The sequence below is a fragment of the Oncorhynchus mykiss genome, chromosome 16 (genome assembly GCF_013265735.2).
Source record: "Oncorhynchus mykiss isolate Arlee chromosome 16, USDA_OmykA_1.1, whole genome shotgun sequence".
Classification (NCBI taxonomy): domain Eukaryota; kingdom Metazoa; phylum Chordata; class Actinopteri; order Salmoniformes; family Salmonidae; genus Oncorhynchus; species Oncorhynchus mykiss.
The window spans coordinates 59,761,287-59,778,407 of NC_048580.1; the positions used below are offsets into that span (position 1 = coordinate 59,761,287).

A 17,121-nucleotide genomic window follows, 5' to 3' on the forward strand; every position below is an offset into this window, starting at 1 on the left:
GCTTCTTTTCCCATTCTTCCTTCCACCACCATCCGATCCATGTTCCACATCTGCAGCCGCCATCCTTTCTGCATCCATCCGAGTCTGTACTCTTATCTTCTCCCGGTGTGCTATCAGTTTAAACCAGAATGTCTGCCTTCTTCCTCTCAACTACTCTCATCGTCCTCAACCCTGGAAAGATATATCCATGAGGGTCCTCTCCTGCTGCGATGGCATCCGTGTCCCGGAGTAGTGTAAAAAAAAATCATAAAAGCACATACCTTTTAAATATATGAAGATATGTTTATTACACTGATAACTGCAGTTCCAGTGGCCTGAGAGGGAATGATGTGATACAGGAATCAAATTGTTGTATTCACTGTCAAGTTAAGAGGTAGAATATATGTAGGCCTACAATAACCTTCAGAAAACATAAAGTTACTAGGCTCATTGGTTAGTGTGTAAAAGGTGAAGTTCCTCGGGCCATGGAATATGTTTCTTTTTTTCTCCAAATACAATATCACATTCGACAGGAAGACACTTTTTATATGTACTGTATTTAAAAAGCTACAGACATGACACAAAGGCTTTTACAAACCAAAAACAACACCATCCATATCCCCCCTATGTAAACAATAGAAAACAGTTTTTGTTGCAATTAGTAGTTAATGCATTGAAATTGCTCAGGCTGATAACATTTGTAAGACACAACATTAAAACTCCACATTTTTCGTACAGCATTTACTAAAATGCATAAGCAATTGCATGCACAGCAATGCACTATACAAAAACAATAACAATGCTCATTTTCTTCAGGGCAAATACTGGCAAGTTGCAATATTATAAAACTCTGATTAAAAAAAAGGACATGCACTCATTTGAATGATAATACATGTAGTATAGAGCTCAGTTCACAGAATAGTCAAAATAACAGTCTTTTCAGGTTTTAAAACCAGCTATTACAACAGTACACCTATCATTTCAGAGTACATACCTACTTCTTTACATGTTATAAGTTAGTGTTACTGGTTTTGTTGCTGTTGGACAATGTACACATATTTTCATGTGGTACTAGAGGTGTGGTACTTTAAGTACACTTATTAACATGGAACAAATACATTTGTTCACAACAAACCACGTTTTTACATTTTGGAAACTATTATATCACAGAACAATATACTGTGCAAGAATACAAAAGGAAAATACCTGCTTGATGTTCATTCAACAGTGAAACTATAGATAAATCATGCTAATATTAAAGGGAAAACACATTTTGTCTTGAGAACTCAAAATATATATTTTTGCTATGGTGTGAATACCTGCATATGAATAAAACAGACACTGTAAAGTAAGTCTGGAAGTGGACTGAGATCACTACAGTATGCAGTGTGTTACTGCACTCAGTGCACTGTATAATACCAGCTGGATGGGAATAAATAAACAGAAAAGAGAAATACTGGACACAGAACAGGACATCATGTCACACAAGGCTTGATTGTCATGACAGCAAAACAAAATGGTGGCCATAAAGTTGCCCCTAACCACTGATGTTAAACTTTATTTTACCTCTCTAACAGTAAAGGTTAGAACTACCAGGATAATCTAATCTTATATCTATGGGTAAGGGCAACTTTTACCTGGAGCCAGGGTCATGTGGTGATTGAACAAACAAAATCTTCAACACATTATCTAAATGGTTCAAGTTAAACCATATAATGAATGTGCATTTGCTTTAGGCAGACATACTAACAAGACTGTTATTAAACTCCTTCTCTGTAGGATCGATGACCCTCCCCAGCAACAGGCTGTCATCATATGGACTGGTTTAGGGAAAGTTCCATAACAATTTCAGTAAATTGAACCCCCCAAAATTGAAATGTAACCATTCTAACCGTTCTCCTGTTCGGTTTGAAACAAATAATAGATTTGATGTTTTATCTGAAGTGGAGAACAGTTGTCATATTATCCTGAATGGAGTGGCTCAGTGCACAAATTTGCTTGTCCATCGTCATATACTCTGTAGATTAAGGATCCAGGTTAGCTGCTATTAAACTGTGAACTAAGTCATATTCCTGATTTAGAGGAATTGGTCATCTTTTCAACCAAAACGTTTCAGGGACAGACAGAGCTCGAGGCATGAACCAGCATCATAACATAGGCTATTTATACATTTAAATTTCTTTTTTTACATTGTAATACCTGGTGAAAAGTTCAAAGTACAAAAACACAACAAACCTTTACACCAATTCATGTCTCAGTTTACTCATGTAACGGCATTCAGGCAAGCGTCGCTCATTCTTAGTCTATGTCGGCTAAGTGTTAAATACAGATTATCGAGATTAGAGGCAGAAGCAAGCGGTAACTCAATCAATATACTTTTTTGTTGAGCATGAATGTACAGTAAGGCCTGCGTAAGATAAAACCATATTGAAAGGCTTGAGCGAAAAGTTCAACTTTACAGTACATTGAAGCCATTTTGCTGAAGCAGTAGAGGTGACAGTGACGTGTTAGCCACAGTAGCGCTCCCTCTCCAGGGGGTTAAGTGCTCTGAATTACGGAATCTGGACAAGAGACTCACAGTCCCATCATGCATCTCTTTCAGAGAACCATCAAACCCTCATCCAGGGGTCCCCATGGTAACGACCCATAATCACAAACGATGAGGAGCGGACTTTCTGGGAAGAAAGGGATTTCTCCATGACTTTGCATCTTGCGAAGAGTATTTTAATTACATCAAATGTTTGCAGGACAAAAGATGGGGGTTTCAGAACTAGGGTGTTGTTTGGATGGTACAAGTCTAGAGATGGGCTGGAGAGGTTTGGGGGTGGATAGGGGTGGTGGCGGGGGGTCACGCTGTGGGACCGGTGATCTGGGTGTTGTAGTCGGCGGTCTCCATCTTGAGGATGTAAGGGATGATGCTGTCGATGGGCACGTTGCCGATCAGGCCGGTGAAGAATAGCTCCTCTGTGATGCTGGAGCTCATCAGACGCAGCGCAGGGAGTCGCATCAGGATACGCGTCAACCTAGGACAACAAATCAGAGAGACAAGTTAATACATGTGATTTATGGATCCAATCAGAAAAAAACAGATTCACATATGAATTTATGGGACCTGTGGGGAGGGTTTAAGGATATATCAAGATCCTGATTGGCATACAGCATACCTGTATGTGTCATCTGGATAAGTCTTCTGCACATAGTCCTGTAGTTCCATCTGGGCTTTCTCCTGGAACTTCACTATCTGGCTGCAACTGTTCAGGCCTGGATGGTCTGATTAGTGAGACACACAATAGCTGTTTCCTAACAATACACTACGAGGTAAATATGGAAATGTTATCATGATGTAAAGCTTATCTACTCATCTAGTTGATATACTGTACATATACCTATGTGGGTTGTTCCACCAATTAGGTGCCTTTTAAATGTTTATTTATTTAACCTTTATTTGACCTGGCCAAGATAAAGCAAAGCAGTGCGACAAACAAAAACACAGTTACACATGGAATAAACAAACGTACAGTTGACCGGGTAGGGGTAGCCAGGTGGAAGTCATGGCCAGCCGTAGAAAAATGCTTATTGAAATTCTCAATTATTGTGGATTTATAGGTGATGACAGTGTTTCCTAGCCTCAGTGCAGTGGGTAGCTGGGAGGAGGTGCTCTTATTCTCCATGGACTTTACAGTGTCCCAGATCTTTTTGGAGTTTGTGCTACAGGATGCAAATTTCTGTTTGAAAAAGCTAGCCTTTGCTTTCCTAACTGCCTGTGTATATTGGTTCCTAACTTCCCTGAAAAGTTGCATATAGCGGGGCTATTCAATGCTAATGCAGTACACCACAGGATGTTTTTGTGCTGGTTACGGGCAGTCAGGTCTGGAGTGAACCAAGGGCTATATCTGTTCCTGGTTAAAATTGTTTTGAATGGGGCATGCTTATTTAAGATGGCGAGGAAAGCACTTTTATGAGGTCAATATCCTTCCAGGATACTCGGGCCAGGTCGATTAGAAAGGCCTGCTCGCTGAAGTGTTTTAGGGAGCATTTGACAGTGATGGTCGTTTGACCGCAGACCCATTACGGACGCAGGCCCTGAGGCAGTGATCACTGAGATCCTGGTTGAAGACAGCAGAGGTGTATTCAGAGGGGAGGTTGGTCAGGATGATATCTATGAGGGTCACAGTGTTTACGGATTTGGGGTTGTATCTGGTAGGTTCATTGATAATTTATGTGAGATTGAGTAGTGTAACTTGGTGAAAATAAAATGTTTTATTTCAACACATTTTTTATTCTGTCATAAAGAACACATGTTCAACATAATTAAAAAAAAAACAGGTTTTCCCCATCTCAAGAGGTTAAAGAGAAAAAAAAAGACTATATTAAGTGCCAAATCCCCTTGTGACAGGGGAATGGAAGCTTGTTGTGTGCAACAGATAGGGGTAATTGATTGCAATCTTGACCAGCTCGACCCGCTCAGTTTTCCACCACAAAACACCAGAAAATGTCCAAAAAGAGAAGAACCCACTCACCTGAATTTACACTAGACTTTTGAAAAAACAACAAAAAAAATTTAAGGAATTGTTTCACCACCAATGAGATTTCAGTTCAAGTAACAGGGTTGACCTTAAAATGAGGTACAAGTTTTTTTTAACGAATAAATAATCACATGAAATAAATAACAATCTTCAGAAATGACTTTGTCAGAGTAACAAAATAACCAGGGCTTTACAGTGATGGTAAAAACTGAGAAATGTCAGGGTTAAGTGAGTTAAAATCTTCCTAGAAGTCACTGAGGATGCAAAGAGGGACATATAAAAATGCTGGCACTTGAGAAATTCTTTATTCATATATGATTTATTTTCCATGTGGTCTATATTAAAACGGGCACTTCATTTAATATAACAGGCTTTTAAAATTGTATTTTTGCGCACAATTTCTAAGTGACGCAGAATGCACTCATTTCGTGGAATGACCCATGTACTGTATATGTACTGTATATGTCAAATATAATTTATCCGAGTAAATTTACTCTAATCTGATAAGTCCGATGTTTCTCATAACTAGGGAATTGATATTGCCTCGACCATGTGACCTGACCAGGAGAAACTTGGGTCCCCTGTGATTTATGATGTATTTCTAACATAATGTATGATGTTAATCGGACCATGCTCACCAGGGCTGAAGAGCACTATGGCCTTCAGGTAAGCATACTCATAGCTGTCTGTCTCCATCTTAGCCATGCTGTTACAGAACTCCTGCAGCTTCCAGATGTGTTCCATCACCAGCTTCACTCTCTCCGCAGACACCTTATCTACAGGGGAACAGCAGACAACACCTTACAACAGAAATAATTAGAAATTAACTTATTTTCTGGGGACTGTGTGTCTGATTGTATCAGGGTGTGTGTTTGTGAATTTAGTGCGTTCATTGTTTTGTATGGAGATCTGGAGGTTGGATGGTGTACCGTCCTGGATGCTGTTCTGGAGGTGGTTGATGATGGCTTCCAGGATGGTGGAGAGACTCATGATCTGAGCACACTGAGCCAGCCCCAGAGTGAATAGCTCATTCCAACAGGCACGTACCAGGCTGGTGTTACTCTCCTGACTGAGACACACACACTGTTACAGCACTGAATCATGATTGGTTAAGATGATGCACACAAACACAGACAATTCAAGTCACACACATAAATACCAAAAGCGTAATAACACTTTGATATGAGTGTTCTTACCCAAGAGCGGAGAATGCAGGGATGGAGCTTGCCCAGTGCATGGAGAGGAAGAGGAGGCGGGACGCTGACTCACAGATGTAGTGCACATTCAGATAGTCTGGCATTGGGCTGGGCATGGTCAGCTACAGGAGGGACAGAGAGGGACCGAGATAGATAGAGATGTCAGATTATTGAAATCTCAAAGGTTACGTGCATACAAAAATAAATGGTTTGAACACCAGCAAAATGTGAATACATTTAAAAGTTTAAAGTTTAGATCCACCACCTTGAAGCTGACGTGTGTGTCTGTGAGCAGTGGGCCCTCCACCTCAATGAGGGGGGTCACCTGGTCCCGGCTGATCACTTGGATGGTGGCTCCGCCCACACACTCCCCACCCTCCGCCAGGTTCTGACCCACCCCTGACTCAGATGGGTTCAGGGCTTTGGCCAGGGTGTCGAAGGCACTGAAGACACATACACAATACAGGAGCAATTACACACACACACACACACAGACAGACATATTCAAACAGAGCCACTGCGTACCGTGTTATCTCGCTGGCAGACTGCTCCTCCTGCTGGTCGTCTGAGGTATCACTGTTGTTCAGGGACTCACTGAGGGAGTCGGTCAGGTTGGCCAGAGAAGTCACCACACTGGCCAGGGTCCCCAAGTCCCCCTGCCCCGACTCAGACTGTCGAGGGGGGTACATCCAGTGAGCCAGTAGTGAGAACAACAACACACTTTGATTCCAATGACCGGTCCCATTCACAGCATGTTAGGACAGGTATTACACTGAGAATGTTGAGGAATAACAGAGTTTCTACCTTGGTGTCTGTGGCCAGCAGTAGAGTCCCGTCAGCCTGGATCAGAGGCTGCTGAATGTTCACCAGCATCCCTGGGTCTAGCAGACTGGATCTGGACACAACACCAGTCAGACACCAAACTCTAACCCACAGGACCAATCAGAGCTCCTAGGGGCCGGGGTCTTTTATGCAGGCAAACTTAAATCCATTTAACCTCATTTCTACCAGCATGTCACATGTGCAACCAGAGGAAAAACAACTTAGACCACCTTTACTCTCCCTTGCCCTCCATGCGGCAAATCTGACCATAATTACATGGTCCTGATTCTTGCTTACAAGCAAAAATTAAAGCAGGGAGTACCAGTGACTCGCTCAATACGAAGTGGTCAGATGACGTGGATGCTACGCTATAGGACTGTTTTGCTAGCACAGACTGGAACATTTTCCAGGATTCAATGGCATTGAGGAGTATACCACCTCAGTCACCGGCTTCATCAATTAGTGCATTGACGACATTGTCTCCACAGTGTCCGTACGTACATTTCCCAACCAGGAGCCATGGATTACAGGCAACATCCACAACGAGCTAAAGGCTAGAGCTACCATTTTCAAGGAGCGGGACACTAATCCGGACGCTTATAAGAAATCCAGCTATGCCTTTAGATGAACCATCAAACAGGCAAAGCGTCAACACAGGACTAAGATTGAATCTTACTACACCGGCTCTGACGCTTGTCGGAAGTGGCAGGGCTTGAAAAACATTACGGGCTACAAAGGGAAACCCAGCCGCGAGCTGACCAGTGACGCGAGCCTGCCAGACGAGCTAAATGCCTTTTATGCTCGCTTCGAGGCAAGCAACACTGAAGCAAGCATGAGAGCACCAGCTGTTCCAGACGACTGTGTGATCAAGCTTTCTGTAGCCGATGTGAGCAAGACCTTTAAACAGGTCAACATTCACAAAGCCGCGAGGCCAGACGGATTACCAGGACGAGTACTCAGAGCATGCGCGGACCAACTGGCAATTGTTTTCACTGACATTTTCAACCTCTCCCTGACCGAGTCTGTAATACCTACATGTTTCAAACAGACCACCATAGTCCCTGTGCCCAAGAAAGTGAAGGTAACCTGCCTAAATGATTACCACCCCGTAACACTCACCTCGGTATGTGATGTGAGCCATGACCAAAGGCTGGCCATGGCTCACATCCACACCATAATGCCGGAAACCCTAGACCCACTCCAATTCGCATACCGCCCCAACAGATCCACAGATGATGTAATCTCAATTGCACTCCACACTGCCCTTTCCCACCTGGACAAAAGGAACACCTATGTGAGAATGCTGTTCAATGACTACAGCTCAGCATTCAACACCATAGTGCCCACATCACTAAGCTAAGGATCCTGGGATTAAACGCCTCCCTCTGGAACTGGATCCGGGACTTCCTGACGGGCCGCCCCCAGGTGGTAAGGGTAGGTAACTTTGCCACACTGATCCTCAACACTGGGGCCCCTCAGGGGTGTGTGCTTAGTCCCCTCCTGTACTCCCTGTTCACCCACGACTGCATGGCCAAGCACGACTCCAGCACCATCATTAAGTTTGTTGACGACACAACAGTGGTAGGCCTGATCACCGACAACGATGAGACAGCCTATAGGGAGGAGATCAGAGACCTGGCAGTGTGGTGCCAGGACAACAACCTCTCCCTCAATATGAGCAAGACAAACGAGCTGATCGTGGACTATAGGAAAAAGAGGGCTGAACAGGCCCCCATTAACATCGACTGGGCTGAAGTGGAGCGGGTCGCGAGTTAATGTCCTTGGTGTCCACATCACCAACAAACTAACATGGTCCAAACACACCAAGACAGTTGTGAAGAGGGCACAACAACACCTTTTCCCCCTCAGCAGACTGAAAAGATTTGGCACGGGTCCCCAGATCCTCAAAAAGTTCTACAGCTGCACCATCAACAGCATCCTGACCGGTTGCATCACCGCCTGGTATGACAACTGCTCGGCATCTGACCACAAGGCGCTACAGAGGGTAGTGTGTACGGCCCAGTACATCACTGGGGCCAAGCTTCCTGCCATCCAGGATATACTGTATATACTAGGCGGTGTCAGAAGAAGGCCCAAAAAATGGTCAAAGACTCCATTCCCCCAAGTCATAGACTGTTCTCTCTGGTACCGCACAGCAAGCAGTACCGGAGCGCCAATTCTAGAATCAAAAGGCTCCTTAACAGCGTCTACCCCCAAGCCATAAGACTGCTGAAAAATTAATAAAATGGCCACCCGGACTATTTACATTGACCCCCCCCACCCCAACCCACTTTTACTTTTACAATGTTTCTACTCGCTGTATATTATCTATGCATAGTCACTTTACAAATGACCTCGACTAACCTGTACCCCCGCACACTGACTCGGTACCGGTACCCCCTGTATATAGCCTCGTTATTGTTATGTAATTTTCTTGTGTTCATTTTTTACTTTAGTTTATTTAGTAAATATTTTCTGAACTCTATTTCTTGAACTGCATTGTTGGTTAAGGGCTTGTAAGTAAGCATTTTACGGTAAGGTCTACTACACCTGTTGTATTCGGAACATGGGACAAATAACATTTGATTTGATTTGATCCCAAAGTACCAATCAAAGTAGTAATCTCAGTCTCTGACCTGGAGCCATCACTGTCGGTGATGAAGGTTGGCGTGGCGATGAGTGGGCTCATCAGGTTCTTCCTAATGTAGATCTTCTCTGTGGACGCAGCACAGTTAACAGGCCTCTCTCTGGGCAGGTCAATGGGCTTCCTTTCACTCTGCACGGCTGAGGACACACAGGACAGAAACACCATCAACAACACTAAAACCCTACAGCAGGGGTCGGCAACAGGCAGGTTGATTTTTTTCAGGCCCCCAAAAGTTCTTAGCAAAAAAAATAAATGAAATTCAGCTAAAATTTAGTGTAACTTGGGAAATCTGTTCCCAACCAAGTATTCCCACAAATATAAAATAGACATATCCCACTGGGCATTCTATTCCACATTGGTACAATGAAATTACGTGGAAACAACGTTGATTCAACCAGTGTGCCCAGTGGGATGTGACAATGTCTCAATGTAATCAAGTATTGAAATGATTGTTATTTTCAAATATAATCTCTTTTTGGGCTCAGTTCTGGTCAATTTGCAGTAGCATTGAGCGATTAGTGCTTTTTGAAGTCAGTTCGGTTTTGGTAAATTAAAAAAAAAAAAAACGTTTTGACATTAAATGCACCATTGTTGAATGCTGTAACAACACTGAATAAAACTATTAATAAAAGTCCATGATGGTAGTGACTGTCCATTACTGCTTATCACTGTTATTAACCATAATTTATTCACATTACTTCACTTTAATAAAATGTTTATTTTATTTGATGACTTTACTATTTAATTCCAAGTCATAATCTCAGATCTATAGAGCTGCTGTCTATACTGTCTGACAAAATCCCTATTTTGTAGTTCTTCAAAGTCAATAAGGCATACTTTTATGACTGCTGAATACCAACTATCAATCACTTTAGATAATTTATTTTCAGACTCACAAATCAACTGCTTTCTATCCCTTTCTCTCTTCTCTCAGTATCTATCTGTGTCTGACCTGACAAGGTTAAGTGGGTGCGCAATGGATTATGGTCATTGTAGTTGATTACCACATTTTCAACACTAAGCTATGTAGAATATTGACCTGTTGGAAACTACAACTAATACATTGCACAGTTCAGGCCTTATTTGATTTATCTCTACAGAAACTGCACATCGAGCTCACAGGAAAAAAATGAACGAAATGGAATTCAAATAATTTAACAGACATTGGTCAATTAGTTGTTTAAAAAACGAAAAATAACCGAAATGTTGGTTAAATCGCTCAGCACTAATTTGCAGTGTACAAATTATTATAATTATGTTCCGACCTTCCACTCTTGACAAAAATCTGCCTGCGGCTAAATGTAGTTGCCTCCCCCTGCCCTACTGGTACCTTGTGAGCAGACATGACTGATGTTGGGATGATGTTGAGATGGGAAGAAAAAAAATTCTTCCCATCTTCATGTACGTGCGTTGGTGTGACTCACACTCCATCTTCATGCCCATGTCCAGGCATTTCCTCAGCCGGCAGAATTGACAGCGGTTACGGTGGTGCTTGTTGACAACACAGTCCTGGTTACTCCGGCAACTGTAAGTCAGGTTCTTTCTCACACTCCTCTTGAAGAAGCCTTTACAGCCTTCACAGCTGACAGCCCCATAGTGACGCCCTGACAACAGAACAGAGAGGAGGGGTTAGTGGTATGAATGGACCAATGTCCTGTGAGTGTGTGTGCGGTGTGCATGCGTACCTGAAGCCTTGTCTCCACACACCACGCAATACTCTATAGGTTGAGGCCGGCCCACGTCCCCTGCCTTCCCCAATAACTGCTCCACCGACGCTGCATCTGTCACAATCTAGAACACCAGGAGTAGAAGTCGCTGAGGGGTCACTGAGGGGGTCAAAGGTTACACAGTGTGTCATCTAATGCTGTGGTTTAGATGTGGTGTTATGGCTACTTCAGTACCTGTATTCTGCCAGGTACCAGGCTGTCTGCGGTTGTGAAAATTATCTGCTTGGTGCCCTGGTTTTCTGGGGAGGTCAGGATGACTTTGCCCGTTCCGGAGCCATCAGCCGCTGCCAGGATAAACTGCTGCTTGGGACCGCTGAAGGGATCCATGGTCGTGACTATCTGGATCTTCTGACCCGTCTGCTGGTCCGTTACAATCTGAGAGGGAGGGAGGGGTCATAATCCCACATCCATCCACCCATCCAAACAATTGCTATCCCTTTAATTGAAGCACTTACAATTATTTAAGCTGTATCCAAATAGTTTTAAAAACAATATTTTGTTTTTATTGGGATTTGTCTGAATCTGTGTATATTAGAAATTGTCACTATGGTGCAGTGTGTGTAGGCTATCAATAGGTGGCAGTGACTTCAAGCAGTAGCATGTCAATAATGTAGGGTATTGTTACCTGAATGTGCTGCGGTGTGGCTGAGGGCTCAGTGGAGATGATCTGGAAGCGTTGTGGAGAGCCACTCATCACTGACAAGTCAGCGGGAGAGGTCTGCACCTGAAACACACAATACAAACACATTAACAGTCAAATCCTAAGAATTATGTGCAACAAAGCACACACACACACACACCCACACACAAAATACATGTGGGAGCAGCAGGGAAGCCAACAGCAGCTAGTCAGAGGGAGGGCCTTGACTGTGCCCTCAGAGTGACCCCTCTCTTCTGAAGGTTAAGAGTGGCCTCTGTCTCCACGGCAACCAAGGAGTCAGAAGCGACCTGCCGGGGCCACACAGAGAAGCAGCGTCAAAGATGGTGGATGAATTAAGACAGTTCACTCAGGCCGTTTACTATTGAAAATGGTCAGTTCCGGTCTACATAACTGGGTGTCTCCCATAGACACCAATTCAATAGCAGCTGGGTCTGGTCTACTTAGTTCATTGAACCAGACAAAAACAGGGGTGTCTGGAAGTGTATCGCCTTTGTCTCGCAAAGTAAATAATCTTTGAACAGGAAGCGTGGGATGGGTTAGGGTCAGGGTGCCCTTTCACATACACAGTACAGACACAGTCACACACAGAAAACCAGCATGCAAACACAATTTACCTCCTTATAGCACACAAACACATCCTCTCCCATAATAACAAAATAACCACACACACACAAACACAGAAAACCAACATGCAAGCACAATTTACCTTACAATTTACCGTACAGTACACAAACATAAACACATCCTCTCCCATAATAACACAACCACACACACACACACACAGTCACTCACCTCTGTCACCTTCTCAGACGCCACTATCTGCTGAGAAAGCACCTCCACATTGGTCATCATGGTGATATAAGGTCATTAGAGGGGCCTGTCTGGAGCTAGGCCAAAGACATCTGTCAACTGCAGTGTGCAACCAGCAGGCAGGGTTACGTTCAATCAGAACAAACCTAAGCAAATGTTTTCAAACAGAAAACAAACGTGAGCATTGTCATTAACCAAGTTCAGGTAATACCTAATTTGCTTCGTACATTATATTTGGATCGTAACAAGAGTGTGCGGCAACAGCCACAAAATATAGCAACTTTAAGATGAATAAGTGCTTTTATCATAGAATTCTCCTCTTGACTTCATGCAATTCAGCACCAAGGCCAGCTCCCTCATTCTCCTTTTTCGACTTTGATTTCATGGCGTGGATTGGAGGCCCCTTGCTGCTCAGTATCCCAGTGATATGCCAGGCGAGGGTTATGCCCTGCCAGAGATACCGTTGGTATCATCTTGCCTATTTGCCAGGTATTCTATTTTCATTGTTCCATTTTCTCGTAGAGAAATGTGATAGTCACTTTGCATGCAAAGCCATCTCATCAGAGATGCACAATCATGCCCGATTTGTCCTCTGAAGGAGAATGTAATGTCTGTCTGAGGACAATTCATCCAGGGGAGGGCATCTTATTCAGTGATTTGATTAAGGAGTGGAGGGCATATGGCTGTAAGTGTACACAATTACACATCACACTTTCCATTTCTGGATTTTACCAATCATATTGTGTGTGTTTGAAAGAGTGAGTCTCTCTCTCTCTCATTAAAGGAAGAAAAGGCTATGATTTGAACCGCGGTGAGGACTGTCATTGGCTAAAAGATGGGGGAAGGCCATGGGTTCGTTCGCTCACTAGCCAAATGACAAGTCTATCAAAAACGAATTTCTTCCGACATTCAAAACGAACAAAATGGAGAACCTGGCATTTCGCCAACAATACGGCAGGCAGCCATTCATTAAATGTAAATATATATATATATATGTTTATATCGATGAAATACCCGTTATTTAACATATTATTGCAATGATAAAACCCTGACATTAAAAAAAGCGCCTGCATATGATTACGCAATCAAAGCAAAATTCCTTGTCCCCGAGATGGCAAAGGTAAAAGGGTCGGGTTCATCTGCGCGGTAGTACTAGCCGGCTAGCTAGCTAACATTCTAGCTACTTGGCTGCACTGACAGCTACAGCTCATCTTTTGTCCTCGGCGTTAGAGCTTTATTTTGGCACGTTTATATCTCCGTTGATATCAAAAGTTTGACACGAGGGAAAATGGTTTTCAAAGGCGTTGTCACTGAATGGATATTTTAATTGCCTGACGTAATAAGTCTAACGTTGAAATAAGATGAGAGATGACAGCACTGCCCACGATTGACAACCATCCAGACCCAAGCCCACCACCGGCTAGAGCTCTCCCTCGAACCGCACAGCATCAAGCTACAACAAAATATCCCGTTTTTTTTGTCTCGACTATGCCTTCACTAGCATTAAACCACTTAAATATTTTGGGTGAAGACTTACCACCGGATGAAAGATTGCAGATTTAGGTCTGGGTCTTCTATTTAAAAAAAAATATTTGTTTTTGTTTTTCTTCTGTAAAAGGTCATAGTTCGTGACCCCATTCTGCCAGCATGCTTGGAGTTTTTTCTTCTTCCTCCTCGCGCGTTCTGCGCTTTTCTCCCTCCTAGCGCGCGGCGCGAGCCAGACAGACTGACGTCAGCCTGTCTGCCTTCTTCGAAGGGGACCTGATTGGTAGATTTTGTTGTCAATATTAAAGGCCTAATCCTTGCGTACATTCTTTGTAATATAATATTCCTTAGAATAAGGAGAGAGGTGAGTATGGTGTGTAAATCTGCCCATTTGTCAAATCTGACTGTAATAAGGCTAATAATTCCACCTAGGGGGAATTCGGATAGAATGGGACATCATGTAAAATACATTTGTAAGTAGCCAGCCCGCATATCAACAACATTCTCAGTAATGGTTACAGAAACGTTTAACTTGCTATAACTGTAAAATGTAGTTGTTTATCTACCTTAGTTGAACGCACTGACAGTAAGTCACTCTGGATACGAGTGTGAATTAAATTACCAAAATGTAAATGTATGTGAAAATTAAAATGTCTAGTGGTCATGTCTAACCTAGTTCTCCTAACCTGCTACATGAATTATCCTAACCTGCTGCATAGTTCTCCTAAACCTGCTATGAAAAGTCAAATTTGACTGAAGCTGTATCCCTTCTAGACAAAACCTTATTTCGGGTTTTACAGAAATACTGCCCATCTCTGAATCCTGAGGCTTTTATTTATTGGTCTGACAAGAGGAAATCTAAACTATTGTTTAAATTTTGTAATTCTGTATTTTTTTCTTCTGCTTTACCAACCATAGCTAGCTAAAGTAGGACATCATGGAGTAGCTAACGTGGGCCAGTCTTAAAGGCTTCTCCAATGGAGGAAAGAGATCCAGTTTAGCCCAACATGATACATTTCTGAAATTATCAGATGTTTCTCAATCACACAAAATTGAATAGAATTGTCATTGGGTTACAATTAGGACAATAATAATGGTGTCCCAGTTGATCTAACCTGCTGTCCCAGTCTACCAAATGCGAACTGAAAATATGGTTTTGACTCAGTGTCAACAAATGGATGGGTCATGCCTCCTGTGAATATGATATCACATTTTTTGGTGTGTGTGTGGGTGATTAGGAAACATCTTGAGGATTTCAGAAATGTATCATGTGTTGGGCTAATATGTTGGATAGATGTCGAAAAAGGTTACAGAAGATGGAAATACTAAGTGTCCAACTTATTCCAAATTCACCCTATATGGTTCTTGCTATAAGCCCTAGTTCATATATATTTAAACTGGCTTTACATCGCTTTTCCAGGCTTCATTGCTTATTGTTGTTGAAATAAAAAATTTGTGTCCGAAGAATTTGGCAGAACATCATTCACGGCACTTTGTTTTTCTTGTGTTTTCTGAATATGTATTCTCAAAAACAGGTTGGTGGTTGTGGCGGGAGAATCAGAATTTGCTCGGTAACATAGATAATTAAGATGTCTTATCTGCTTAAAATGCTTATATGATTAAAACTGTTGAACTCTTGTTATTAGATTATATCCCTTTGGACTCTGGTGTTGGCAGTTGCACTTCCTTCCCCATATGGGCCTCAGTCACCTGGGGCCCAGAGAAGGGAGAAGTCAGGCTTGCCTGTCATATGTCCCTGTTGCTATGCAGAATATCAGAAAGAGAAGAGGACATTAGGGAACATTGTCTTCATATGTGTATATGTATTTTTACCTATTACAAACCATGTGAAGGGATGGCGTGATTAATGGGGAACCAATTACTTGTCTCCACAATGTCTGTGCCCAGTCACTCCCTCCTTCGGCTTTGGGGGAGATAAGGTCTGAGACAGGATGTGTGGGGTAGTGTCTGGGAACCATTGTATGTCATCTCTGATGTTGCACCTATCCTGGGATAGTGCATGATTTAGGCTCACTCCCCTCAGTGAACTCGTCTAGGTGTGTGGTCAAGGACATGGGTTTTACTTGAGTTAGGGGTATCTGGAGTTGACAATTAATGTATGCCATAGAATGGTGTTTCTGTAATGTGAAGTACCAGGAATGAAATCGGAGCCTTGTTTTAGGTGCCAAACTCTGTACAGTAAGAACAGTCTTCATAGTAAATGCTATCTGGCTGGGTGATACTCCTTTCTCACCTTGTGACCCATTCCACACATATGTTGTTTGTCATGAAGACAGTGGGTTTATCTTTGCTATAAAATATATTTGTATCCTTTGTGTCAGGGCTCTCAACAAATCATCTGAGGGTGTTTCGTGGACCAGCCATCGCTATTGCAGAGCTCTCACTATTCAGTTTAAGTATAACTCTGAATTGTCTCATAAGTTTGTCTCTCCTCATTGATAATACAGAAATTGACCACCACATGGTCTCTCTGCCCACACATGCCTGTTATTCTACTGTTACAATGTGTGGACTGTAATCTGACTGTAATTTAAGGAGTTTTATTTACATACTATAATCTAAAAGCAGGTAGGTAAAGGCAATATGGTGGGTGGCTGGCTTGTAGGAGGGTTGGGCGAGTAACCAAAAGGTGGCTGGATCAAATCCTCGAGCTGACAATGTAAAAAGCTGCCATTCTGCCCCAAAGCAAGGCAGTTAACCCACTGTTCCCCGGGCACCGATGACGTGGATGCTGATTAAGGTAGCCCCCCGCATCTGTGATTCAGAGGGGTTGGGTTAAATGTGGAAGACACATTTAAGTTGAATGCATTCAGTTGTACCGCTGTATAGGTATCCCCCTTTCCGCATATTGTACACAAACATTTTGAACTGGGAAGAGGTGGATAGACACTAAGTGGCCAGTTGATTAGTTACACCCATCTCGTACGGTTCGGAGCCTCCTTTGCCTCCAGAACAGCCTGAATTATTTTGGGCATGAAAAGGTTGCTCAATTGCAGACCATCTCTTCTTGTAAAAGCTTATGTCACATACACAGCTTTAGCACTGATTAGCACTAAAATGTAGTAGGGCAGGGTTTCCCAAACTCGGTCATCGGGACCCCAATGGGTGCACATTTTGTTTTTTGCCCAAGCACTACACAGCTGTTTCACATAATCAAGTAATTATCAAGCTTTGATCATTTTAATCAGTTTTGTAGTGTTAGGGCAAAAACCAAAACTGCACCCCTTGGTGTACCGAGGACTATGTT

The 17,121-nt window shown here is 42.8% G+C and overlaps 1 protein-coding gene across 4 annotated transcripts; it reads right to left on the reverse strand.

Annotated features, from left to right (window-relative positions):
• Nucleotides 1–517: 517 nt before the first annotated feature.
• Nucleotides 518–14,077, reverse strand: nr2c2 (nuclear receptor subfamily 2, group C, member 2). Of its 4 annotated transcripts, none has more exons than XM_021566758.2 (15): nt 13,906–14,077; nt 12,351–12,514; nt 11,523–11,621; nt 11,072–11,272; nt 10,856–10,961; nt 10,595–10,774; nt 9,160–9,307; nt 6,506–6,596; nt 6,227–6,372; nt 5,967–6,144; nt 5,702–5,823; nt 5,435–5,574; nt 5,144–5,305; nt 3,144–3,240; nt 518–3,002 (listed from the first exon to the last, which is right to left on the reverse strand). In XM_021566758.2, the coding sequence occupies exons 2-15, from the start codon at nt 12,408–12,410 to the stop codon at nt 2,828–2,830; spliced, it is 1,905 nt and encodes a 634-aa protein (XP_021422433.1). In that variant the 5' UTR covers nt 12,411–12,514; nt 13,906–14,077; the 3' UTR covers nt 518–2,827. The 4 variants fall into 4 exon arrangements, with proteins under 4 accessions (XP_021422433.1, XP_021422432.1, XP_021422434.1 ...); XM_021566757.2 differs by having other exon boundaries at nt 3,144–3,249; nt 13,906–14,076; XM_021566759.2 differs by having other exon boundaries at nt 3,144–3,249; nt 5,144–5,281; nt 13,906–14,075.
• Nucleotides 14,078–17,121: the final 3,044 nt, after the last annotated feature.